This window comes from Epinephelus fuscoguttatus, linkage group LG8 (assembly GCF_011397635.1).
Source record: "Epinephelus fuscoguttatus linkage group LG8, E.fuscoguttatus.final_Chr_v1".
Lineage (NCBI taxonomy): Eukaryota > Metazoa > Chordata > Actinopteri > Perciformes > Serranidae > Epinephelus > Epinephelus fuscoguttatus.
In genome coordinates, this window is record NC_064759.1 from 13,007,224 (window position 1) to 13,033,915 (window position 26,692).

Here is a 26,692-nt window from a genome sequence, read left to right on the forward strand (position 1 = left end):
ACCTTTGAAATCTCTATCTGACTCTGCCTGTCGATAACAGTTATGGCTTCATCTCAAAAACAGTCAAAACATAGCAGCAGAAGTTGTAGACAAAATTATTTAATGACTCCATCAAAAATAAATACAGCATCTTGACCAGACTGAGCTTGTTTGGAATAACATAATAAGGACTTTCAGTGCTAAAATACCTGATGAATGACTGGCCTTGTATCACTTCACTGCCCCGAGGAGATGAAGTGCTTATTTTCTTTGGATGATGCGACTTCAAAAAGATAAAATGAATGAGTTCAAAATGTAGAAACACATTTTGCTCAAGGACCTCGTCATCTCAAAGCATTCGAAAGTTTTCAGAAGGACACTTCCTGCGGCAGGGACGCCCTCTCACCTTTGTTCACCTTGGTTCTGAAATATGTGAAACATACACTTGTCAGGACTCTCAACCACAATGTCGCTGTGGATCAAGGTGTTGATTGCACGCTGAGAAACTCTTAAGTGTCATAAACATCCTTCCAAAATTCAAGGAAAAGCTTGAGAGGCATATGTCCAGAACATCTACTCCCAGCTGAAGAGTAAACTGAAAGGAGAAACATGTCACCCTGCACTGATTTAAACATGGGCGTAGATTCGTTTCACTGAGTGGGACATATATATATATACATATTTTATGCACCAATTTGTGCCTTTTCTGCATTAATTTATGACGAAAGTATCTTTTATTTGGTCAAACTGAAAGCCCTCTGCTACTTTAATGTGTTTATTGGGGAGACAAATGCACTAAATATTCCTGTCCCCCTGAAATCTACACCTATGCCAGATTTGATTTGATTTGACTACAGCAAAAAATATCCTTAATTTATTCCAGCAGACACATTTTATGCTGTAAAAGTATCAACTGTATTTTTCATAACCCTTAAAAAATGTTGACTAATGAGTGTGCTCTTAAAATGTCTTTATTGATGTAATTACAATATAATGAGCATTGTTTGCCTCTATTAATAGCCAGAGTTTTGTATTTCTGAAGATGTAATCAACACCGGCAATCTTCAGCCAAGGTCCAATTAAACACAGGCCAACATGAGGAAAAAGACCCTGCTGTGTTGAAATGTGATACAGTATAATCACAGTGTCATTGGAGAGCTGTAATATGGATATGCGACAAAGATTGTTTTTTTTTCTCACTCAGATAGTTAAAACTAAATTTGTCATCCCAGAAATTGTTTATGATCACAGTTGCCCCAGAAAGCCTCAGAGGGAGCTTTGACGTGGGATTTTCATGATCTTCTAAATTTATATAATACGGCAACATCTGTCCGTAATTATGAAGTTTATTTTGGAGGGTGAGTTCGGTTCCAGCTTTAGCACACAGTGACGCACAGAGGAAAACATTAACACTGTCAAAGAAATATCAGAAATGTTTGTTGGTATTGTTGAAGCGTTTCCTGTCTGGAAACAAAGATAAAACATAAAAAACCCTCAATATCACGCCGCTGTGTTAAAGCTTTGGTTTGTGCATGCTTCTGCTGGAACACACAGCTGAAATGGAAGTGGACACATGTTCGCCTTTTTAAGTCCTTTTACTTTAGCACCGCTTTAAAAAGTATCTCCCCACTTTCCGCTGATTTCAGTGTGCTTACTTCATCATTCACAATGGGCAAAGAATGAAAACATGGGCTTTGGAAATTTCTTCGTGAAGGTCAAAATCAGAGCCAGCTCATAACATGCCTCAACAGTGACAAACATGTCATCAGAAGAGATCAGAAAGCATGAAATAGAAGCATTAGCCCTATTATCCAGGAAATTGCCTTTCTGGCTTCACAAGAGGCTTCTACATTACAGCCTACATGAATGAAAATGCATTTGCAGCTTATCTGGATGTACACTTCTATACTTAAAAAACAAAAAAGCATCTCTGGCTCTGTATCCAACCTCAGCTCTGTGTTTACTGAATATAAATACAGTTACTACTTTAAGGTCCATGTATTGGCAATGATGCTTCAGGGTCTATTAATACCGGGAGTCTTATCAGGCTGTAGCTGCCCACAGATAAAAACTCAGCTCGATATTCCACTAAGTTACTCACATTACAATGGCCTCTTGCACCACAAGGTCATTCCAAGTCCCTGAAGTCTCCTTATCTCCACTCCCATGTGTATTACACTGGACGTGTGCGTTCCACAAATAAAGTCGTATGTTTATGTGTGTGTGTGTGTGTGTGTGTGTGTGTGTGTGTGTGTGTGTGTGTGTGTGAGAGAGCGAGGTAAAACATCAGCACTTTCAAGACTTAAAAGACGGACGACTGGAAGCGTTTAAATGCAATCATATTTATTTTGTTGTCTTGTCTGCCACGTATAAAAAAAGGCTCAGATTGCAGTTAAGTCTTCACAGAAGAAGCTTCATTCTTCACTAAAATGTGAAAGCAGAACGCGTTACACACACACACACACAGGTAAAGAAATCAAAAATCCTAGTTGTACATGATAAATTTCTACATCACTGAAATTATTTAACACATCTTCGAACATCAGTTTTATCACCCACTTAGGAAATTAACATAAAAATAATGGCATGACTGGTGTGATTTACAACATGAGGACAAATATATTAAGCGCCAACAATGTAGGTTTTTTTTTCCCAGAATAAACTGTGTAATAAATTAAACAATTAGCCTATAGATTTTCTGACCTTAAATTGCTCAAATATTGTGGGGAAATAATTCCGCAATTTTATAAATATATATAATCCATCTAATTTCAATGAAAAAAAATATCACACCTACATTATCTCTAATTTGATTTAATTATATTTTTACCAAATCTATGACAGCAAATTGGAGTGATTTCTTAAAACAAATAACAACAAATCATTTAACTACATTGTAGCAGAGCGTATTGACAATACCAGTAAATACATGTTTATCCAGAATATAAATGATTGTTTGTGTGTGCCACAAAAATAATTTCTTAATCAGACATTTGGACTTAAATATCAGAGATCATTTGCCGCTAAAACAACTGAATCGTGTAGTTATATATATCTCTCATTTTGCAGAATATAATCACTACACAGTAAAACCTAAAATTAAGGATCATGTAGGAAAAAAAGGAAGACAACAGCAACATGAAAAGGAACAAAAAGCATGTGTGCATATCTACACACCTGGTTGGTCACCACAAGCATCAACCAATCAGCCCCCTCAGTGGTCCGTTCAGTGGAGCGAGGCGAGCTGATGCTCTCTATTTACCCATAAACCCCTCTGTTCTGTGCTTTATTCTGAAGCATGGAGAAGGGTGGAGGTGGGGGCAGAACAACAGGGGGTCCGATCAGGGAGGACAAACTGTCCCAGGTCCCATTATCACCACACAGCACCACAATCTAGTGTCCAGTTTCTGAGTTTCTGGCCAGCCCAGTCCAACTCCAGTTAAACCAGTTTGATCCCAGTAGGGGGCGCAGGAACCCTGCTTGACTATTCCAGAATATTCCAACATTTCCTCCTAAAACACCTTTATTTCCAAAATCTAATTAGTCGAAAAAGTTTACCATGTTTACTTTGATCAGATGCAAATGGCACGGTTAAAAATGTGTCACTTATTTATGTCTAACAGGTAAAGAAGAAACAAAAGCCACCAGCTTAATGACTGACCTCCAACCTGAGCCACTCTGTACAGTAGTATGTGTTCATTTGGCCACTTTTTTAAAAGAAGGCAGGTCCTCGAGAAGGAGTAAACGCACAACAACGAGTAGAAAATGAGAAACAGAGATGAAAAAGTGAGAGAACTTGTTTGGAACAATTCCTGACAGACTCATTGTTCTCCTGGCATCAGAGGAGGATATGACGAGGCCTACGAGTGATATTCTGTGTTACTACTTACACAACGGGTGGTGGGAGAAGAAAAACAACAAGACATGAATCACTGTGATTCGGCGTGTCGGTCCCTGAGTCACTGTGGCCCCGTTCTGGAGAAGTCGCACCGAGTCTTTCTCAGGTAAACCGGCCACAAGGTAATGTGTGTGTCATTTGCAGTAGCTTAGCATAGATTGCATCGTGTCATTCACTGTCTGAGCATAGATTGCATTGTGTACTTGAACGTCCGAGTAAATGTCTCCCGGCCCCCGGCAGGGAACGGGTGCGAGGTCGGCGGTGAGGACGGATGGACGAGGGTGAAGTCAGGTAGTCAGCAGGAGGAGGACGAGGGTGAGGAGGAGTGGAGGGGAAGCTATCCTCAGTGAGCAGGCGCCACTTCCACGTACAGTTTCTGAAAGAGAGAAGGAAACTTATCAATGAAATTGTACGTATGTGATACACTTTGTGGCCAAAAATATGTCGACACCCTTGTGACTTCTGGTCTGTACCAGTTTTCCTTGGCTTGAGCTCGACATCATAATTTCAATTTAATAACTTATTTATTTATTTATTTATTTTTTGCTTTTTTCTCTTTGCCTTTGTTTGATAGTACAGACAAAGAGTGACAGGACGGGGGGAATAAGCAGAACGACATGCAGCAAAGGCCCCAGTTGGGAATTGAACCCAGGCTGCTGCAGTCAGCTTTAGTACACTGGGCACATGCTCTATCAGTTGAGCTACAGGGCACCCCAAAATTTCTGAAAATCTCAATTTTGCAGCATATTAGACACAATAACATGCCTCCTAACTTTGTGTCAACTGTTTGTAGAAGGCCCTTGATATCTGAATTTAGTGTAGCCATAGAGGAACTTTGCAGAAAGCACCTTAAGCATAACCTGGAACGCAGAATGCAAGCCAGGCCTTGTATCATTCATGCTCTTGTGGCTCATTGAGTGAAATCTCTGCAGCAAAGTTCCAAAATCGAGCGCAAAATTGATCCAGAAGAGAGATGTTTGTGACAGAAGCACATTAATGACCATTGTTTTGGAAGGTTTTTAACTATTACATATATATATGTATAGGTGTAATGTTTTGGTATCCACATACTTTTGGCTATTTTATGTATGAGTATGTTCTCATGCAGTGTGTCTGGGATCCCTTGGGGAATCTCAGAATGACAGTAGGGGTGCCACCAAATTATTGTTTGATAATTTATGTGTTTTTTTCCCCCCAAAAATCAAAATATATCTGAACATACACGTTAATACAAGATATTATTAGCAAACATAAAATGGTCTATTCACAAAAAACAACAACAACAAAAAAAACATTGAATTTATTGTACACAACATTAAAGGGGAACTTCACCCATTTTAAAAATTCATACATTTTATTCCTGTGGTCTTAGACTGTCCAAAACTATTAGTAAAAATGAACAACTCTCTCTAAAATCCAAACACTAGAGTGCTGAAACTCAAATTTGAGATGCCATGAAGTATAGAGTGGAAAGCTGCTCTGTAGGCAATGAACGGTGAAATACATTCTCGATGACACTGAGAGCTCCCAGGGGAATGTTCTGAGTACATGGGTACATTTTCTGTTTCAGAACTGAGAACACTTTAATAGAATAAAGCTCATTTGGCTCCACAAAATCAGGCTCCCATTCATTGTCTATGGAGCAGCTCCAGACTTTATACTTGATGACATCACACGTTTGAGACTTCCTTCTCTGGTTTCTGGCTCTGAGTGAGAGTTGCTCATGTTCACAAATGCTGACAGAACTTTTATCGGCCATGGTAACAATATATTCCCCTTTTAATGACTAGGCTAACTGTTACCCATGAATCCTTGTGCAAATGTATGCACTAGCTAGTGAGCTGTATTATTATTCCAAGTGTACGGACATTCTTGTGAGCCATAGTGGATTGTTTTGTAACTTTTCGAGCAAGAGACTCTGAAACACCGTCTGCAGAGGGTGAGGCTAATGCACCTAGCCATGCTACACCTGCTGAGTTAGCAGCTACAGCCAAGTGCAAATGAGAAGGTCAAATAAATGCTCCGAGAGTTATCTCAAGTGCAACAGTAAATGTAGCAGGAGCTCCCTGTTCTGTCTCTCGTTGAGCGAACGGGTCTGTGGCCTGAAAACGCAGAGGACCTCTGCTTTCACTGATTCACGGTAACAAACCACATTTGAACTTGAGACAGACGAACAAAAAGATACAGAAATAGGACATATGCAACACAGCATGTCAGTGTTCCTATGCTTAAGACTAATTTGGGTTTTGAAATGTTGCATCTCACCTTGTATTTGCTTTGAACCCTCTGATGCTGTAACAGGAGAGAGAGGAGAGAGAGAGAAGAGGAGGGAGAAGATTTAAATAAAGTTGAGGCGAAGAAACAAGTTGCTGATTAGTCATTTTTGCATGCTTAACTTTCTCAATAAAGCTGCTGCTTTGTGGAACAAAAGGAGCAAGAAACAGACAAATGACCAGGGGAAGGTATTTACCATTACTCAACGCCTTACGCCATGAAAAATGAGTACTGACTGGCTGTGCAACCCTAAATATGTCCCCTATGCAAATTCTCTTAAAGGTCGGATAAAAAAAGCGCTTGAGAAGCATGGCAACAGGAAAAGATGGTGTTATGTAAATGAGGAGGAGTAAGAATGATCGAGATTATACAGAGGGGGGATACAGGAAATGAAAGAGAAGGGGGTAAGAAACACGGGAAAATTCAAAATGACAGAGCGAAACCAAGAAGTGGACAGAAGATGAAAGGGAGACCCGAGTGAGAGAGTATGGCGGAGGGGGGAAAAAAAGAAGGTTGGAAAGATTGAAACAAGGTCAGACAGAGAGAAAAGGGAGGGAGAGAAAGAGACGGGATAGGGGGGTGTTTGTGTCTGGGCGTCACTTTCTCAGCAGGGGGCGGACTAAAAGGAAATAATGGAGGGACGGATGGAGGGATGGCGAGGATGAAGGGATAGGGAGGGGTGGCAGAGCTGGTGAGATGAGGGAAAAGGACAAAAAAAAATACAGGTGGTGAGACTAAAAAGCGGAAATGGTTAAAACCCCTCAGAAAAAGGAACCGCTGTTCAACGTGAAGATGAGGGAGGATGGAAGGGTCAGGAGACGGGGATGAGGCTGCACAACTGCAGCTGCCATTAAATCGATCTACGGCCTTGAACCCACCTCTGACACTGCAACCCCAAAGCCTCAAACGCACACGTAAAGACAAAGTGTGTATTGATGTCTCCGGGAAAACCACCACCTATCCACATGATCCCACTGCGACTGACTGAGATTACGAGACAGGAAATGGGACACTCGGAGCTCATCTGTTGTACAGTCACCACAGAGGGAGAAAGGATTTATTAAATGAGGGCTTAGCGTCGAAACGATGTGTTTGTCTGCAATATCCATCTCGCACCTACAGGTCTCTGCAGCAACATGTCGCTCCGGCAGACATGAGACACTAAATTACTCCCAGGTTCTGTACAACTAACGACCATCTAGGGGTTAACGAAGCATTAAATAACATGCTGGGCTCGGGCCTCTTGCTGAGCCCGTGTGTGTGCGCGTGTGTGTGTCTATGCAGCTGTAATTGTTGAGTGTTTGTGGGGAGGAAATCAAAGCAAACACAAGAGAATAATACTCAGACATTTCAGGCTTTAAACAGAGCTGCCGCACAAAACGGAACAAAAAAAAAATTATCATCATCGTGTTCATTTTTTAAATTGAAAAATAAGGCAGTTCTGCTATCACTACATGTTTTAATGTAATCTGACGACCAAAGAATATTTATTAATTAGCTCCCCTTTCAAGTTTAAATTGTGTTGATAAAACTAAAGCATAAAAATGTGTACAATTTTAATTAATAAAGCATTTTAAATGAATTAACAAAACTTGCAAAATGATTCATCAGAAAAATATTTTAACTCCTTGATTTTAGCAAGTTTTTTTTTCATTTTGGATATTTTGGATGCAGCAAACACCGCTGTAAAAACAATTATATTATGACAATTACAGATATGCTTTAAATCAGACTTATAATTTACTTGGTGTAGGAAAAACACTTTACTGAACAGCATTGATCAGCGTGTGTGTTTAACGCCACGCCGCCCTGCGAAATTAAAAATGTTAAATGCCTTATGTTTACCCGGCTGTGTGTGATATGTGTGTTTTGACCCGACTTTAATCACATAATTTTTCGCACAAGCCGAACATGCAGGACCACTAGTTTGTGTCAACATCATCATTTCGGTCATGGTGAGCTCCGCCGCAAAATGGCGTCCGCGGTGGCGTGACTGCAAGAGCAGTGTCGTCTCTGCACTGCAGTCAGAAACATGCAGCGTGTGTAACTGTACATGCACAACCGTGGCTAAATGTGTGAGTGTGTGCGCGTGCCAGTGTGTGTGTGTGTGTGTGTGTATGTGTGTGTGTGTCTCCAGTCGGCAGAACGCCCCACTGCAGAGACAGACAGTGTTCCACCATCCCACCTCTCCTCTCGTGCCGCCATTTTACACACGCAGGAGCTAATGCTAGCCGACCCTGACTGTTAGCACTTTACTAAAAATGAGAAATAAAACAAAGATGCGAAACGGCGAATGTAAGAACGCAAATTGTCGAAAGCGGTTAAAGTCAAAATTTTGAGAGTCGAGTTTGGGATCCGAGAGAGCTCGTCTGGGCAAGAGGTGTGTGTGTGCGTCTGTGTTCGAGTTTTGTCCTTGTGTGTATCGAGTTCAGGGGGTACAAAGGTATTTGGGAGAGAGTGGAGGGGGTAAAGGAGGGCAGCGATGTAAGAAATTTCTAAAAAAAAAAAAAAAAAGAAAGAAAAAGAAAGGGAGAGAAAGAAAGTGGGGAAAATGGTGAAGCTCTGCAAACTGAAATGAATGCAATGGACTGCTCACAGCGGGAGGACGACAGAAAAGAGGAAAAGAGAGACGGAGAGAGAACGGGAATCAATTAGAGAGAGAGGGAAGTTGGTCTATAATGGTTTCTCACAGTAGGACGGCGGTGAAAGAGAAAGGCAGAGAGGCAGAGCGACAAGAAGAAGACGAGAGATAAACACAACAGGAGGAGTTTTAGGGAGAACTTGCAGGGAAAAAAAAAACCCACACCAAAAAAAAAAAAATGGTAAGTATGGAGTGAGAGGCGAAGCGAGCCGGTGAAAGATGCAATAGAGGGCTGCAGGGTGCTGGAGATTTCACATGACACCAGTCTTGCTGATGCCGATTCAGAGCCTTGTTTTCTGATGCAACGCGGGCTCAAGCACCTTTCAGCAAAAGCACTTTTCTCTGGCGGGATTCGTGACAGCGTTCAAATAAACATCACCACACACATCACTACACCGAAAAACATCACCAAAACCTAAAAAGCCAAAACATGCTTTTCAGTGCTGCGAGCAGGAACCAGGATGAGGAAACATTAGAGACACACACACACACACACACACACACACACACGGGATGTCATTAAAAGCATCCTGCGTCACTGAATCTGTCCTGCGTGGTTTGTTGTGTTCTTGGGTTAAATTAAGGCGATAAACACACACATTCACACACCGGAGAGGAGACTGAGGGACTGGCGAGTGGTAGCTGACCTTGGAGCAATGACAGCGTACCTGACGGACCCTCTCACTGTCATCACTCTGTCCTTCAGACCCATGTGAGGCAGGTATGTATGTGTGTGTGTGTGTGTGCGTGTGGGCTTGCTAATAATTAATTCAAACACCCACAACAGGGCATCCCCACATGGAAATACCGTTTAATCACATGCTTTCTGGAAGGGGAAAAAAAAAAAGTTTTTGGGGAAGTGAAGGAGGGAGGGAGGTGAACGGTTTGAAGTTTAGATGAGAGATAAGATGTTACTGAAGGACGAGAGGCTGCTATCACCGAGGGCCACACACACACACACACAGGCACGGTGCGCCCTGCTGCCATGCTACCTGTCAGATAAAAGGGAACCTGAGCAGGAAGGAACCAGAGGGTATGTACTGTAAGGTGTTACCACGGGGAACAGCACGACAACAGCTGTGGTAAACCGCCACTAATGGACAGTCGAGGAGAAAGAGTGAAAGAGAGAGAGACCCCTCCGACTCCCCTCCGTCTCCTCTCTCATCCATCTCGTTCGCGCTCCTCTCTCTGGCCTCATGCATCCTCATCCCGACGCGCTCGCCGCACAGCATGCGCACGACAGAGATGGAGCGGAGCTGAGAGACGGGGGAGAGGGGAGTCGGTGAATAACTGTGTTGTAGATATGGAGATGCAACAAAAGAGATAGAGAAGACACAGGGAAAGGTGGAGGAGGAATGGGGGGGGGGTGGTGGTGGTGGTGGGGCGGAGTCAAGGGGGAGGGAGGAGGAAGTGTAAGAGACTGCCATGGATGGTGCCTAGATTAGTTTTGCTCCAGTAGCGAAAGATCATAAAAAATGAGGAAGGGAGGAGAGAGCTGAGGAGACAGAGAGAAGGGGAGGATTAGTGCCACTTCAGGAATGACAGAAGACTAGAAAGAAAGAGCGGGAGGCTGGAGTGAAGGGGAGGGAGGGGGGAGTGGAAGACAAGGAGAGGGAGATCCTGACATTTAGTCGGGATTAGTTTTGGTTAAGGAACAGGATGAGAGGGAGAGAAAAAAGAACGAGGGACGGAAACAGTACATGGAAGTATGTGCATCTTTGTCGCTGGAAGTCTTTCTCATGTAAAATAATGGGCTTTAACAGTAAAGTCAAGTGTGTGTGCATGTGTATAGTAATCCAGGTGATTCCAAATATTTTGATTATTCCCAGGCTCAGGCAGGCTGATCGGGGGAATACCGTGAGAAGGTCAGAAGACTGCATTAGCATTTCCTCTCTGAGCAACTATCTGTGGTATTTCTAATTAATGACAGCAGGATAATTAACATATAAAAAAAAGTCATCAGCCTTCACTCTGGTAATAACGCAGCAAATTAGTCCCCGTCTCGCGCCGGAACAGTGATGGCATTTAAGAATTCATTCGAGACGGATGGGGCTCTTTTTTAATTCCGGTTTTTAATATTTCTCTTTCCTTGTCGCCAAAGTGACACGAATTTAATCAAGGCGGCGTGGTCGGGAGGTATTCGTTGGACGACATGTAGGAATTTAGTGAATGGTTCTCACATGCAGAGACAAACAACCTTGTGAGCAGCTTTTACTGCAATAATAATAATAATAAAAAAAAGAGTGTGTGTTGATTCAGCCTGGGACAGCGCGACAAGCCCCCTGCAGATAGCGCTGGGATGGGAACTGGGACAGACGTCTCGGACACGCATATGAGGGGGCACACACACAGAGAGCCAGAGAGCACACGCAAAGGCCCATGCAGGAGTGCACTTGAACACAATGTCCACAGACACAGAAAAGTGTTCATACACGTAGAAATGCCCACACACACACACACACACACACACACACACACACACACATACACCAACAACTGTACAGGGATTCCCACAGTGACTGGGCAACATTCCCAACCGGAATGGGCAGCTCACTGGACTGGAAGACTAACATTACTCCAGGCGCGCTCTGGATTAGATCAACTCTGGGAATTTCACACTGGGACAGAGAGATGGAGAGTGGGAGAATGAAGGAGACAGGGAGGTTAAAAAAAAAGGAAAAGAATGGAGGGAGGGGTGAGGGAAGACGAGAGAGAGAAGAGATGGAACTAATGCTTAAAAAACCCTCAATCCAATTAGGTTTAAAAGCCAATGTGGAGTGGAGAGTGGAGTAAGTCTCATCTTACAAGGTTAAAGATAATGCAAGATTCTGAAGGGTAAAGATGAATTTAGCTTCCTTGATAAAAGTGGAGAATTAGAGCATTGCAGCTATTCAGAAGGAGAGGAGGAAACAGAAGGAGTAGTGGTGGGGATGAGGAGCAGTCTAAACATCATGCCCTGGTAGTGGAGATGAGAGAGGCAGAGAGAAGAGTCTCGTGGTGTACAAAGGGGAAGCATGAAAGGAAGAGGAGATGAAAAGAGGAGTGTACTCACTGGGCTCGCAGCACACGGTGACACGCAACTTCATACATGGCAGAGGAGGGCCTTCATCTGCCGGTAGAGCTAGAAAGAACGACGAGATGCAGACAGAAAGGGAGCTTTAAATATGCTGCTTATCTGTTCAGCCCAACAAATGGTTAGTATTCAAAACGTGTCAAATGAAAACAGAAATTTGCACATGCTGAATCAAATCTTTGCATCAAATCGACACTTTTGAGAACTCTCCTGGTACTTTTGAAGAATTCTCGTGACAAGTGAAGCTAAAGAGCAGCGAGGTTTGTTTTTCTGTTGCTGCCAATATCAGAACACCGTCTCCCTATGTCACACAGACACACTTATCTCCACAACTAAATAAAAACAATAAAACACGCAATTGAGAGTGTGACCATAAAAACAAAAGAAGAAACCGCTGCGATATCAATACTGATCACGGCTCATGTGAGAAAACAGGCGAACATCAGCTGCATTACCTGTCAGTTTAGCATTGCTTTTACAAAACAAATCTGTCTGGAAAGTGCAGTTACAGGGGCTTTATATTTGAATTATTCACAAACAGCTGCTAACTCAACAGGGACCCACCGCACAAGCTGAGTGTATGATCGCTAACAGTCTGTCTCACTTTGTATCTGTGATTTCAACTGATAGGATGCAGCACGGAATAGCAGCGGGGCCGTGTTATACGGCACCGTCGACGGTGGCTGAGAGAGCTCAGCTCACACAGACAGAACATCTTCATTTTGACAGCACAAATAAACGAAACAAAAGCAAAGAGAGGAAAAGCAAAGAGAGGAACATGTTCACCAAAAACACAGACGGAACAAGCAAATGCAGAGATGCTGCAAGAGGTGCGCAACACAACAAGAGTGGGTTCCAACACGGTTTCCAGACGACACTAAAATCTGACCAACATGCACCCACATGCGAATTGTTAAACATTACCACTTGTCGGTGATGTTGGAAGATGAGCTAATGATGTTTATGTCACTCTAACAAAGCAAATCTTTACTCAAGGTCTGCGTATAAGCTTCTCTCTGTAGATTCCACCTTAAACCTTGAAGGTCTAGTGTACAGGATTTCATTGCATCTACCTGTGAGGTGTGACAATGCAAAAACGCGATTGGCCATATCTAAAGCCAGTGTTTGGTTTGTCCATTCTGGGCTACTGTAGAAACAACATGGCAGACTCTGTGGAAGAGGGCCCGCTCTGTCTGTAGACACAGACGGCTCATTCTAAGGTAACAAAAACGCAACAATTCTTATTTTCAGGTGATTATAAAGTAAAGAAAACAGAGTAATGAATATTATATTCCATCTCTGCTAATATATCCCCATAAATCCTACACAATGGACCTTTACTTAAAGTCCCCCTCCTTTCAAAAATGTGTTTTGCCTGTTGTTGCTTCAGCTGGTTGTGTGAGCTTCACTGTGCAGGATGAGTGTTGAGGAGTTTGACCAAAGAAGGCTGTTTTCACATTCATCTGCTAAAGGAGGAAAGGTTTCTCTGAGCTCACCTTAAATTTCAGTTTAAGACATGTATGTACAAGAATGGTTTTGTGACATAACAACAAGTTTGAAAGCCAATCATGATCCAGTGAGTGTGATTTAGAAATGTGGAATCTCAATGCACATCAAGCCTTCAGGAACAACGCTGGGCTTTGAAGCCAATTTGACATAGTGGCCAAACTGTGTAACTACAACTTCTGGGTCCATTCAGTGACGCCATCGGGCCCAAAAATGCTTTTTTCCCCATATACTCACATTAGGAAAGCGACATCTGTAAATCATTGGATACATTTTTTTGAGCGTCACCCACGTGAAATGGCTCTTTTTATCTCTTTGTGTTATCAGGATTTCATCCATTTGGTCTGATAACATTTCATAAGTCTAGAAGAGCCACATGATTAATCATTTTATCTCTATTCAAGTTAGTGGTGGGTAAACAGAAGTTTGCCACACAGTCGGTGATGTCTCTGGTGCACTTGCTCTACGGGCCCAATGATGCGCACGATCCGGGTAATTTTATTAGCAGGAAGTCAAACTTCTTTTGGCTTCATGTGCCACTGAACAACTTTCATCAGAATGAATGGGGCCCAGTTCTCTCTATACACTGAGAATGAACTTTTCAGTGAAGAGACGTCTTGTGCACAGCATTTAAATTTTTGATATGATCAATATCTGCACATTTATAGATTCCATATTTTTATTTAACATCTGAGAGAAGTAGAGGATGACAGTAGTTTATTGTACTATTTAAAAAAACATACTAGAAAATTATCATAATGGAGTATTATTGTATTCAGAGCAGAGCATTCGTGTATCAAAGAAATACTTCACTTGCAAAATGACCATCTGTTTATCCCCTACTTACCCTGTGTTACCATTGGTGTGTCTCAAATCACATACTTCCGTTAGTACACTAGTAAAGGGTAGTGTTGTGTCAAACAATTAGCTAGTTAGCAAACTAGCATTAGCATCTGTGTTATCATTCGCGGTACCAAATCATTACAAAAACTGCTAAATTAACCCAATAAACATACTGCTGGCTTACACCCGACAACAGTATAGTGGTGCTTAGTGCAAAAAATACAGTCGCACAGTCCTCGGCTGCTATTTCCAGTTTGAGAAGTGGTCCCTCCCCTTGCGCTACGTAGCCAAGATGGCGACCACTGAAGGCGACAAGTGTCCATAGTTCTACACTCAACTTTCTGACTGTTTTGAGTGCACCATCCGGGTACTCATAGTGCACTGCATTTTTCCATACTTCTCAGTGTGAACGCACTTATGCACTCAAAATATTAAGTGTAAGTACAGAAGTACGCGATTTGAGACACAGCACATGACTTTGTGAAGAAAACATTGTTTTTGAATGAAGAACCCAAAAAAGGTGAACTTTCTTCATTAATTAAAGTAAATGGGGACTGCCTTTAAAAACCACAAGACTAAATCAAAACATCCATTTACAAACTCTCACACAACTCATGCAGTGTAATCCAAGTCTTATTCATCCAGTCGTATGCTCAGTACTTTCCATAACACGTGCATACTCACTAAAACATTACGATTTACAACATGTCCGTACAAATTGCCTCAGGTATGGACGAGCAGCCTGAGTTTTGCATTTGAGCTCAGAGTTCAAACGCACATGCGTGTCCAGGCACACTCAGGGCACGCTACTCATAGGTGGAGGTATACTGCGCATACGACTGGATAAATGAGACTTTGATTATACAGCAGGGGTTCTGTGAAAGTTTTAAAGGATATTTTAATATACTTTTTGCTGTTGTTAAATTCTCATGTAAACTCTGTCAAATGTTTTTGTTCCATTTACAGTGGATGTGCGTTATGATGTGTAATTTAGTGGACTGTGTTTAGTGTTTGGTGTGAATGTATGTTTTTTACTGTCCCTATGTAACTGTGTAGACCCCAGGAAGAATAGCTGCTGCAATGCAAAAGCTAACGGGGATCTTAATAAACAAACAAAGGGAGTTTGCCTCTTTTGGATTCTCTGTTCATTGTGGTGGCATGGAAAAAAACACCACCAAAGGGTTCTTCACAAATTCAAGGTAACAAGCTGTGAATAATTAATATGAGCTGGTCATTCTGTGGGTGAAGTCTTCCTTTAAAATATGTCTTAAGGGGATCTTAAGAGTTGTTTTGTGTGTTTTTGTGTTTAACAATGTGATCACATAATTTAGTATTTGACTTTGACTAAGTGCATTTTTCAGTTTTCGCTGGCCCCTGGAAACGTTGCCATCCCCTCAAATGGCTCCGTGTTAGGAGCAGCTGACTATCAGAGGATGTCAAGGTGTTTCCTGTTTGTGGGATCTGGACATGGAGAAGCAGCGGGTGTCGGTCAGAGGGTCGGGCAGAGTCCCAGAGACAGTAGGCTGTCAGTGTCATAGTCTGTGGGAGCTGTCGAGAGGAGCTGAGCCCGGCTCAGACTGAGCCAACTAATGCCATTAGTGTTTCTAATACTATTGTAGTGTTCTCCCAGGCTAATGCCATTATACTGTCTCCAGTGCTGCGGGCCCATTCAGCCCACAGACCCCAGAGCCAGACATTTGGACCAACTTTACGCCTTATCTTTGATGTGGACAAAACACACACAATCGCTCAGAGCCCGATGTGGCCCGACCAGGGGGGGGAGACACCCATTGTTGCTTTTCTCTGAACTGGCCTGAACAACCACAATAGCCCAGTGTGTATGTGTGTACATATATACATGTGTGTGTTAGAGTGTGTGTGTGTGTGTGTGGAAGCGCTCTCTCATGCCCTCACAATGCTCCATTGTCCCTTGGACCGCAACAGTAATTTATGTAAAGATTCTTTCTTTCTCTTCGTCTCATCCATCCCTTTGCTCCGTCGCTTTTGTTGCTCTCCCTTTTCTTTCTCCAGTGTGGATTCCTCTCATCCGGCCTCTCTCGTCCCTCTGTCCCCCCCCCTCCTTCCTGTACTGTCAGACTGTGTCCATCTTTTGCTCTTTCTCTCTCTCTGTCACTCCTCCACGCTTCTCTACCTCCGTCTGCTTCTCTGCCTGCCTCTTTTCCCCGCTCCTCACTGTCGTCCTGTATTGATCTCCATTTCTTCCTCCTACACTTTGCGGTCCCTGTGTCTCTTTGTTGTCAACCCTTCCATACCATGCATTCACTTGACTCTTTCATTCTCTGCCTTGTTTCATGTCCTCCCCCTCTTGGTTGGACTGACGCCACAAGTTGTAAAAAGGAAAAAAAAAAAAAAAAAGAAAAAAAGAAAAACTGATTTTACAGCCACTAAGCCATCTTCTGTGTCTCTCCCTCCCTTTTCTCCCTCCAGTGGTTTGAAATAAATGAGTGAGGGGAGAGGAGCACGGGAGAGTGTAATGGGAAAAGAGGAAACCATCACTATAATTGTGTAACAGCCTACAGGTTTAGGAAAACATCAAATTAATGTCATTCAGTGTGAATTTATGGAAAACATTAATGCTGTAAGCTGCAGTTTGCAGACACTCAAAGCCTCATAAAAAACACATTGGCTAAAGTTGCTCTCAACCTTCTCATCCCGGCTGCCCGGCCACCACACTTCCTTCGACACAGGTGTCTTTGCACAGCCTGATGAACTGAAACATCAAATATTTACATCTTTTCTCTTTTCGGGCTGTTTTACTCGGCTTCCAGTGTGCAGAGCCTGAAGCGAATGTTCATTGCTTCACTGGAATAGAAATTTCCCACAAGAAAGTAAGTGATAATGCACTTTGCATATAAAAACACATACCTTTTAGCCATGTATTGAACCTCTACACTCTCTGAGGAACGACAGGAAACTAATATGCAGCTTGATTAATAATTATTATCAATAGGCAGTACTGCTGAAGCAGATTATCTGAGTCTGTGGTGTTTAACTCCTGGAGTTAAGGTTACCTAAGGATAGGATGTTACACAATTTAAGCTGTTTTCAAAGCTTCCACTCCGTTTTTTGCTGATTGAGTCTTAAATATTTTATGTTACAGTGAAATACTTGAGATCTCAACCCAAGTTTTAAAGGGCTTGAAGTCATTTTTCAAGCAGTAATTCTGAGCATCACCTAGTTTCAGCTTCTTCGCTGCAAAAATATGTCACTTTTCTTTTCCTTATGCGATGACATGATGAAAATCTTTTGATATTTCACCACTGAATGGACAAAATGGGCAATCTGAAGGTGAAATTACTATTTTAGGAAACTGTGATAGACATTTTTCACTATCCTTTACCATTTCATGGACAATTAACGGTTTCCATCAGAAAATGGTCAACAGATCAATCGATAATCAAAATAATTTGCAGCGCTTACTGGCGGAAATGTGTCTGACGCAAGTGTGAGTATCATAGACTCTATATCAAGACGGACAACATGACAGCAAGCAAATACATCTCAACAGCGCCCTGGTGGCTGGCTGCAGTTTCAAACATAAACCCCACTGCCTCCATGTTAGCAGATGGGACATAAGCCAAACTAAAAGTACACGTCAAATTACAAAAGATGGTCTATGTCATTTTAGGTCGTTCTTGTCATGCTGCTTTAAGTTCAAGTGTTCATTTCTTCTGACAAGGTTGGTTTTAATGAGTTATTTAGTGCTATAAAAAGGGAGTGTGATGTCATGATTAAAAGCCATGTGTGGCAATGGGTGTGCTCGCGATTAATGAAGCTGCTTGTTGTTGGTTGGAGGGCAGGAACTCGATACCTCGGAGATCGCTACTGCACAGATCCTGTCCCCAGATGACATTACCAATGCAAGATGGCAGTGGCTGTATTTGAGATATTTTGGCTTCATTTTTGTGCAGTGGGAGGAAGTGGAGACACGTTGTGTATCTCTGTATACAGTCACTGATGAGTGTCAACAACTGTCGAGTAAAATGAATTTTAGATGAACCTGCATGAAAATTCAGGACCGTTTTGGTACCTGTATCAAAGTAGAAGGGCACTCTACGAATGCAGACTTCTGCCAAGGCCAAATGCCCTATCACACAACATTAACACAAGCAAAAAATAATTTGTGGATATGCTCCAAAATGAAATGGGTTCTCTCCTGGCCCATGCTTCCATGAAACCTGGGCCAGTATCGTAATCCTGCTGACAAACAAACAAACCAAAAACATAACCACTTTGGTGGAGGTACATGAGACCCACTTGAATCTCTAACTGACTGAATCCCCTGGCTAAATGATCCCCAACCACCACCTCCACAGAAACACACTCATCCTCTACTCACAGCTGTAGTAGTAGTGTCGCCCTGGAAGAAACTCAAACCCCAGCGAGAATGGGGTGAACCTTTGGATCTTCTCAGAGAAGCGCACTGGTCCAAACGGAGCGTAAGGCGTGTTACACTCCCACCTCTTGATGGCCCCTCTGGTCTCTACGCAGCCCTGGAAAGAGGCCTCTCCCACCAGGTAGAGAGCCAGCGTCTCCGGCTGCTCGAGGCCATGGCTCCCCTTGTTGGGGTAATGTGGGCAGTAAATGTCCAGGTAGTCATTCAGATTCACCTGGATGGACAGATCTCCTCCTGTTAACCTGGAAAGGAGAACGACAACGACATTAATATTTCACGTAACGATTACACAGAGTAATACATGACTGAAGGGGAAAGGGAGGCGGTGATTAAGCGCAGACGGAGAGAGAAGGAAGACAGATGACAGATATTCCATAATTCCTTTGTGCCTGGAGGAATGTGGATAGTTACAGCAGATGGATTGTTCATCAATATTACACATAACGATTACACAGGGAGATAAAGCAAAGTTGTGCAGGTCTTAAAGAATGTTTTACTATCTAGTATATCGCAATGATACAACTGCACTTTACTTCTAAACCAGCGAGGGAGCAGTGTTGAGCGACAGATAGCGAGAACAACAATTCCTCATATGCTAATTAAGACCGTTGAGGGGAGTTCAGTGTAAAATAAACTTGGCTCCCTCCGCTCTCCACTCTCCCACCACACAGCACAGATACACAAACTTATGCGGACGTGCGTGCGCATGCACAACCACGTCTTCAGTCAAGGTTGACTGGCTTTAGGCATAACAACAACTCTGGACAAGACAGCATCATTAGAACAGAAGAGCTGCATAATGCATGCTCCTTTAGACTGCAGATTCTGACTTCCTGTCAGCCACAGTATAAAGAGTTACCCGTGTACAAACTAATATTGAGGAAGAGGGTGTGCGAGACAGATTGACGGAAGTCGATGGAGGATAAAGTCAGAGGGGCGAATTCAACATGAGGAAATCATAGGACTGTTTGAATCATAACGGCATGAAAAGACAAAGCAGGAGACAATAATTCAGAGGAGGAATGTGTGACAAAGTAATGTACAAACTAAAATGGAGGAAACTAGTGCGGAGGAAGAGGGGATGAGAGAAAGACTGAGGGAAGTCGATGTAGGACAAAGTACAAGGGGAGCACTCAAAGACAAAAGACAAAGCAGGAGACAAATGAGGAGAGAAAATTGTACAAACTAATGTGCAAATAAATATGGAGGAAACTAATGTGGATGCGAGAAAGATTGAGGTCGATGTATGAATCATAACTTCAAGAAAAGACGAAGCAGGAGACATTAAATAAGGAGAGAAAAACTAATGTACAAACTAATATGGAGTGGAGGGAGTGGGGATGCGAGAAAGATCAAGGGAAGTTGATGTAGGACAAAGTAAGAGGGGTACATTCAACATGAAGAAATCATAAGACTTCGTATGAATCATAACGGCACAACAAGACAAAGCAGGAGACAACAAATGAGGAGAGAAATGTGTGACAAATGGAGGGAGGGAATGTGAGTGATGGAGTGACATGAGACGAGGCCCAGAGGAAGGCAGATGGAGACTGATGAAACGAGGGCTGTTGAGACAGGTTAGAGCAGAGAGCTGGAACAAAAAAGGAAACCAAGAAAGCCAAAAGAAGGAGGAAAGTTGGATGAACAGGTGAAAAAAGAAAAGTGGAGTAAAGAGGAAAAGAAAGTAAAGTGTTTTAATTAGCGACCCCAGAGAGTCTGAGTGCAGACACACAGAGAGGAGAACAACGGAGTGGAAGAAAGCGAGGAGACGGACTTTAATTGGGCTCCTCTTTGCACGGAGCGAAAAGAATGAGGGGCAGAATGTGGCTTGGGCAGAAGGTTCAGGTCCATCAGTGGGAGTCTTTATAGAGGGGTGACAGAGCGGAGGAGAGAGGAAGGGAGTGCTGGGAGTCAGTGAAGGGGAACATGGGAGGGAAAAGGAACGTGGAATGGGGAGGGGTGGATGGTGGCGGACGGCGGTTGTAGTCTCAAGTTAAGTAGGCGGACAGAGAAGAGGCCAAAAGAATAAATAAGAAGAAGAATGAGCGCGGGGAGAGGAGAAGGAGGAGGAGGAGGAGGAGGAGGAGACAGAGCTGATGAAAAAAACTGAAATGAAACAGATAGACATGACAGGAAGCAGGAGACTGAGATGGTCCAGCAAATCTGCAGAGGGTGGCAAAGATGGATGGAGCAATGAGAGGAAAAATGACAAGAGACCAGCGGAGAGAAAGGGGGGCCATATGGCACGGCGAAAAGAAAACTGAAATAGAAATCCACGTTAACTTTGAACCCGAATGTGGGCGCAACGGTGCACATTTCTGAGTGAGATAATGGAGCAGAAAAGTGTGTGTGTGTGTGTCGCGGGGATGCAGGTGAGACCCTGGAGGCAGGTCTCACCAAAAGCTGCTTCCTGCTCAATAGCTAGCGTGCAGAATTGGCGATCTATCAACGGGACAGGACACCATCGATCGGGATCCCTCGCTCAGGACACACACACGCTCCGTCTGATCAATATCCCCTCTGCGAATGTGTGTGTGTGTGTGTGTGTGGCCACGTCCCGATAGCTCTATTACCTGTGTGTGCTAATTACAGCCGAACAAAGGAACTTGATTGTCTGGTTAAGGGAACACAAAAGCGCATAAGCCAGTGTCATCACGCACACACACACACACACACACACACACACACGCACACACACACACACACACACGTACTACCTGTGGTGCTTCTGAGGCTTCTCTGAGGCAGAGGAATGTTTACTTAGGTGCACCAGCTGTGGAAGTGTGTGCATGGGTGTGTGCGCATATGTGCAATGTAATAATAGACGTGTGCTGTGTCAACATGCTGCACCCCCTGCTATACACGTCAGTCACCTCAAGGTTCTTCTGCACTGCTCAGGTCCTGTTTCCCCCTCACCTCCCCCCCCCCACCTCCAATCTGCATTCCTCCTCACCCCCTTCCTCTCCTCGATCTCCTCCCTCGTCTTTCCCCACTTCGGATGACATGCACTCATCCCCCCCATCTACTGCTTCACAGGTTGCACCTCCCTCCTGCTCTCCCACCTATTTCTGCCTCCTCTCTATCCTACATTCATCCCCCCCCCCCCCCCCCTCACAAGCCTCCAACCTGGGCTTGCGCCATATGCATGCCAGCAATTACAGAGACGGTGTGCTCTACTGATGTCAAACTGTCAGCCCTCTTTCTGTCCTCTTCCTCTCTCCGGCCCTGGTAGGCTTGGGTACGCCCTAATTACACTCAGCATCCACCCCTCCTGCCAGCCACCATGCAGCAGAGCGGTGACAGCACAGGGGCATCATGGGAGCACCGAAGGGGCTGTGGGTGTAAAAAAGAACAGAGTGCTGGAGCAGCCTATCAGCGGGAGAATCCTCTGGAAGCTGAGGAGAGGATTGGTTTGGTCCAGTGCTGGAGCAAGAGGGGAGAGGGCACACACACACACACACACACACACACACACACACACACACACACACACACACACACACACGTATTTCAGCACACGTGGGTGAATACACACACACATGTTCACACATGTCAAGCACACACACAGACATGAAAGTACTTTGGTAGAATAAAACATGCTCCATCCCCCCTGCCAGAGGGTGATCGGTGACACCCTTCTGAGGACTGGTGCAAGCTCTTGGTTGATAAAGAAAACTCGCACCGAGGAGCCGAATCAAAAGTAGCACGCTGGGCTCTTCAATGGAGGACTTGAAAAGGCTACCATTTATCCTTTTTATAATTGCTGGAAATCACATTCAAAATTCCAAAATTGAACATAACCAATGTCCTCCCAATGTGTGTCCGTGTTAACACGTCCACACAGAAGCACATATGCACGTGTGTGTGTGGGAGTGTGTGTGTGCAGATATAATGAAATGCAGGGGGTTGACTGTGGCAGAGACCTTTGATCCTTTAATATGAGAGAATAATTAAAGGAGCAACAATTCCACAACACAGCTTCAGGAATACAGAGTAGATACTCGATCACGCACAGCAGCTGCGTACTATGCATATTGAATACACTTGGGCACTTAACCCATGTACTGCACATAAACATGGGGGATACAAATAGACGACTAAAATGAAAATGCTGATAACGTGCATACACTGTATGCATCCTAAATGTATACTGTAGATACTATGGTTTTAATTAACACTTTCATGCATTAAAAAGCCTGCAGTAAAAGTCTGCCGGCTCCTTGTAGTGACAGCGGGAGGCCGAAAGGCTTGGTGGAGCCTCAGTTCTTCCGTGGTCAGTCACAGCAGGGTGATGGCTAAGTCTGGCCACTACGCTGACTGGGCACAGCACGCTGTGGTCAGTGTGCCTTGGCTGGGCATAGCATGACACAGCTTCAGCCTCTATGGTGGGTGCTGTAGCAACACTCATGGTGAAACTGGAGGATCTTTGGTGCTCTCTGAGGATGGCTCTATGAAATGGTATTGTTTATTTCAGTTTTGGTGTACCAGATGGGTTGGGTTTAGTGCATGATGACAGATGAGTAGATGCCAGGTGAGTCAGTCAAAAAGAATAAAACAATGTCAGCTCTGACATACTTATTGTCTTAGTAGTCTGGGTGTCACAGTTGTGTTTGTTTAAAGCATCAAGTCACGCCAGCATTTTTAACAGCTGAATTTCGAGCTGAATTAAATTCATTTAAATGGAATTGCTGTCATCGGTGGATTACTTGCTGAGATGAAGTGAATCAGTGCAAAACTTTCACACTGGGTTTAACTCAGGTGACCTTTCACACAAAAAATTCTGCTGCTAAACAGCTGCAAACTGCCTTGCCACTGTTAGAACTGGAGCAGACTTTGCACTAGACTTTTTTGTCGCCGGTCATTTTGACCGACAGGGTCATAAAAATCCGGTCATAATCTATTTTTACTGGCCATTTTAATTTTCGTTTTTAAATGATAATAAAGATATTCAAAGACATTTAGTTTTCATTCGTTCGTTTTTAATAAATCCAACAAGCAAGTTATAAAGTGTGCATTAATAAAGACATGAACGAAAAGATGAACAGACATCCACACACCCGTGCCATTAGGCTTCGCCCTGGACACACCGGACGGCACTAACGCGTCCGGTGTGTCCAGGGCGTTATGTAGTTATGTCTGTAGGCTTGGTGACACAAAATTAAAATTGTAATGAAGTGATTATGGTATTGAAAAATGTGTTCGGTTATGCACTGTTGTGTTATTTTAAATTATAAACACAGTATTTTCTCCTTACGTTCCTCAGTGCGTGCTGTTATTTTATTTTGAAAATTGGCCGGATTCTCTCGTCTTTTCTGTGTCCGACTTCCTATTTGGTACGATCCGCTCAATCCAGCTTGACAGAAGCGCTCGCGGCCTGTGTGGACAGTCAGATAGGTTAACATGGGCGCTGACTGAAAACTGCCTCCGCTGCTGGGCGCTGCACTTCGGTTCCGCGTCCGGTGTGTCCAGGGCGTTATGTCAACAACGTTACATGAAGCAGATGAATGACCTTTTCTCTGCAGTGTGAAAACGGCAGCCACTTAAACCACTGGCTGTGCACTCCGCCGCCAAGTGGGCAGAGGTGGTAATTGCAACCGGTCAAAATGACCGACAGCCTTCAGATTTTCCGGTCATTGTTTTAAAAAAAAGGTCAGTGACCGAGAATATCCGGTTAACGCGACCCCTGAACTGGAGTCACATTAGCTTTGTTCCACTGTGCTTTGCCAGACTTTAAACTGTTCCATAAACTGTATAGTTTGTACTTTTTTGATGGTATAAATGTGTTATTTGAACATTTTTTTTTTTTACCTAAGTTGGACTACTTTCTGCAGTGGACATCCATGGACAACTGCAGATGCACATGAGGTTTCATTCATACTACATTTGAGGGTCTGTGTTGATCTGGCGTTTTATGCATGCACATTTCCCGATCCACACTCCATGCCAGTTGTCCCGGTAGTCTTTGTATTCCTTTAAAGTCAAATTCTACATATGTGGGTAATGGTGGATCTCCTTGCACAACCTCTCTCCAAATAAACCTCCAAAATTAGATATATGAAAGGTGCATACACCACCAACTGGATAGTAGTGTGGAACAAGCAATTATATGTTGCAACTGGAGCATGCATAGTCGGCGTGTGCAGTCTGCATAGCCACAAATTTTGGGCTGCAAGTGGACATCCACCAAGGGGTCATGCAGACACGGAAAGTATGAAGCTGGCTTGATTGTCTGTTAGCAACCCAGCTAGTTCGAGTGACTATTGTAGCTGGCTAGTGCTAGCATGTCACCTCACCAGCCCTGCTCACTATGTCACCACCCTTCCCTACTAATTATTTCTGCTGTGCCACTTTCTGGCAACATCTGGGTGCTAAATCATAAAGAATTACACGCAAACATTTCTCAACACTGGTTTGACTAGAGAGGGACTGAGAAAAACTTTACACATGAAGGAGGAACATTTCTCACATGCGAGCACGCCTGAACACCAGTGTTTTGATGTTGGGCAGGTGAATAAGACCAGACTTTGGGTGCCTTTCATGGTAAAACAGTGCTGTACAGTGGAGAATAATTGATGGAAAAGATGAGAGAAGTTTATGACAAAAGCAGCCCAAAGACAGTGCAGGAGGAAAAGAGGAATCAAAGCACAACAAAAGAGAGAGAACATTCTTTCCTTCAGGTTTCCAAAGCATCTGTGACCTTTTGCTCCACAGGCTATCCTATCTTCACAGGAAGAGGGAAAAGGAATCTTACACCTGTACTGCTTCACCCAAGAGTCACGAAGTAAGTGGGAAAGACAGAAACTACGTCTTCTCGATACTGCACTATTTCCAGGAATTTGCGTGCCTCAAACCGTGTTGCTCTTCATTTCCTCTCTCCTGCTCGTTCTTTTCTCTGCGCGGATGTAGAATCAGGACAACCCCCCCCCTTCAATCCCCTTCTATGAGCTATGGCCCCCCTCCGTGTCAGCACAAAGCCATGCTGTGTCCAGAGCCCAAACACCAATGTTGTGTCTAACCTGGTGCTTACTCCCTTCAACGCGCACAAACAAGGACTTCACCCCCCACCACTGACCATCTGGGGCCCCCCACCACCCCGCCTGCCCGGCTGGCCGAGAAATCCCTTTACCACCCCCCCTCCAACCTCACGCCCTCAACACTCCGCAGACCCCGCCTCTTTGGATTGTCAGTGTCATCAAACTGTGTCCAAAGACGGCGATCAACCACTCCTCACCGAGAGGAAAGAGGGACTTAAGGGGAACAAGCTGTTGCTCTTATCTGCTCTTTCCTGTTTGGTATGCCTATGTGAGTGTGTGTGTGTAAGTGTGTGTGCTTCCTTCAAGGTCAGCAGGAAGTGTATCTCCCCTCTACACCAGACCTTTTGCTTTCTTTTCTATGACTCCTAATCTCCAAATGTGGTCGGTATGTGAACTTCCCTCGTCCTTTTGCCCCTCTTCCATCTCCATTCACTTAAGTGTGTAGTTTTTCTTCACATTAGGCCTCATTCCCGAACAGCGCATACACACACATGTGTACTTTACCCGTGTGTAAGAATGTGGGGGTTTCATCAGTATTTTCTCATCTAAATTTGTTTGCACACTCCAAACAAATTTAGGGCTGAAATTGGACATGTATAAAAGGTATGTAAAAGATTCTGATTAAGCTCCAAGCAGCTGTTAGGATAGCATATCTTGCCTTGCTGGAAGATGCTGCAGCCATGCCTTTAGGAGAGAGCACGTCTTCAGAGACCGACATAACATGTTTGAAGAGAGTGACAAATGGCTGATCAGCTGTTTCCGACTGCCAAGACATTCACTAATTTGCGCTTTGAGACAACTTAACTGCTTTCTCAATGATAAACCTCTCGGCAAACGTATTTCCTTATATAGAGAAATGGGTCCATGGCAGTATGCTGATTGCAAATAGCGAGCATGTGCCTGTCACCTTAGAGTGAGTCTGATTCACTGACATACTCATGCCGGTAAGAACAAAATTGGCTGGTGTGCACATGTCATGAATCAAACAGTAATTTTAGGTATCACGGTTTTATGGTATACCAGGGTA

General features: G+C 43.7%; 1 protein-coding gene across 1 annotated transcript in view; it reads right to left on the bottom strand.

Moving 5' to 3' along the window:
- Positions 1–2,235: 2,235 nt before the first annotated feature.
- The window catches only part of si:dkey-246i14.3 (ephrin A4), a 44,170-nt gene continuing 19,713 nt past the window's right edge, over positions 2,236–26,692 (bottom strand). The window contains exons 2-5 of the mRNA XM_049584365.1: positions 18,575–18,873; positions 11,845–11,913; positions 6,143–6,169; positions 2,236–4,253 (exon numbers count right to left, since the gene is read on the bottom strand). Of these exons, the coding sequence (XP_049440322.1) occupies positions 4,165–4,253; positions 6,143–6,169; positions 11,845–11,913; positions 18,575–18,873 (484 nt within the window). The 3' untranslated portion in view covers positions 2,236–4,164. The remainder of the gene's footprint in view (positions 4,254–6,142; positions 6,170–11,844; positions 11,914–18,574; positions 18,874–26,692) is intronic.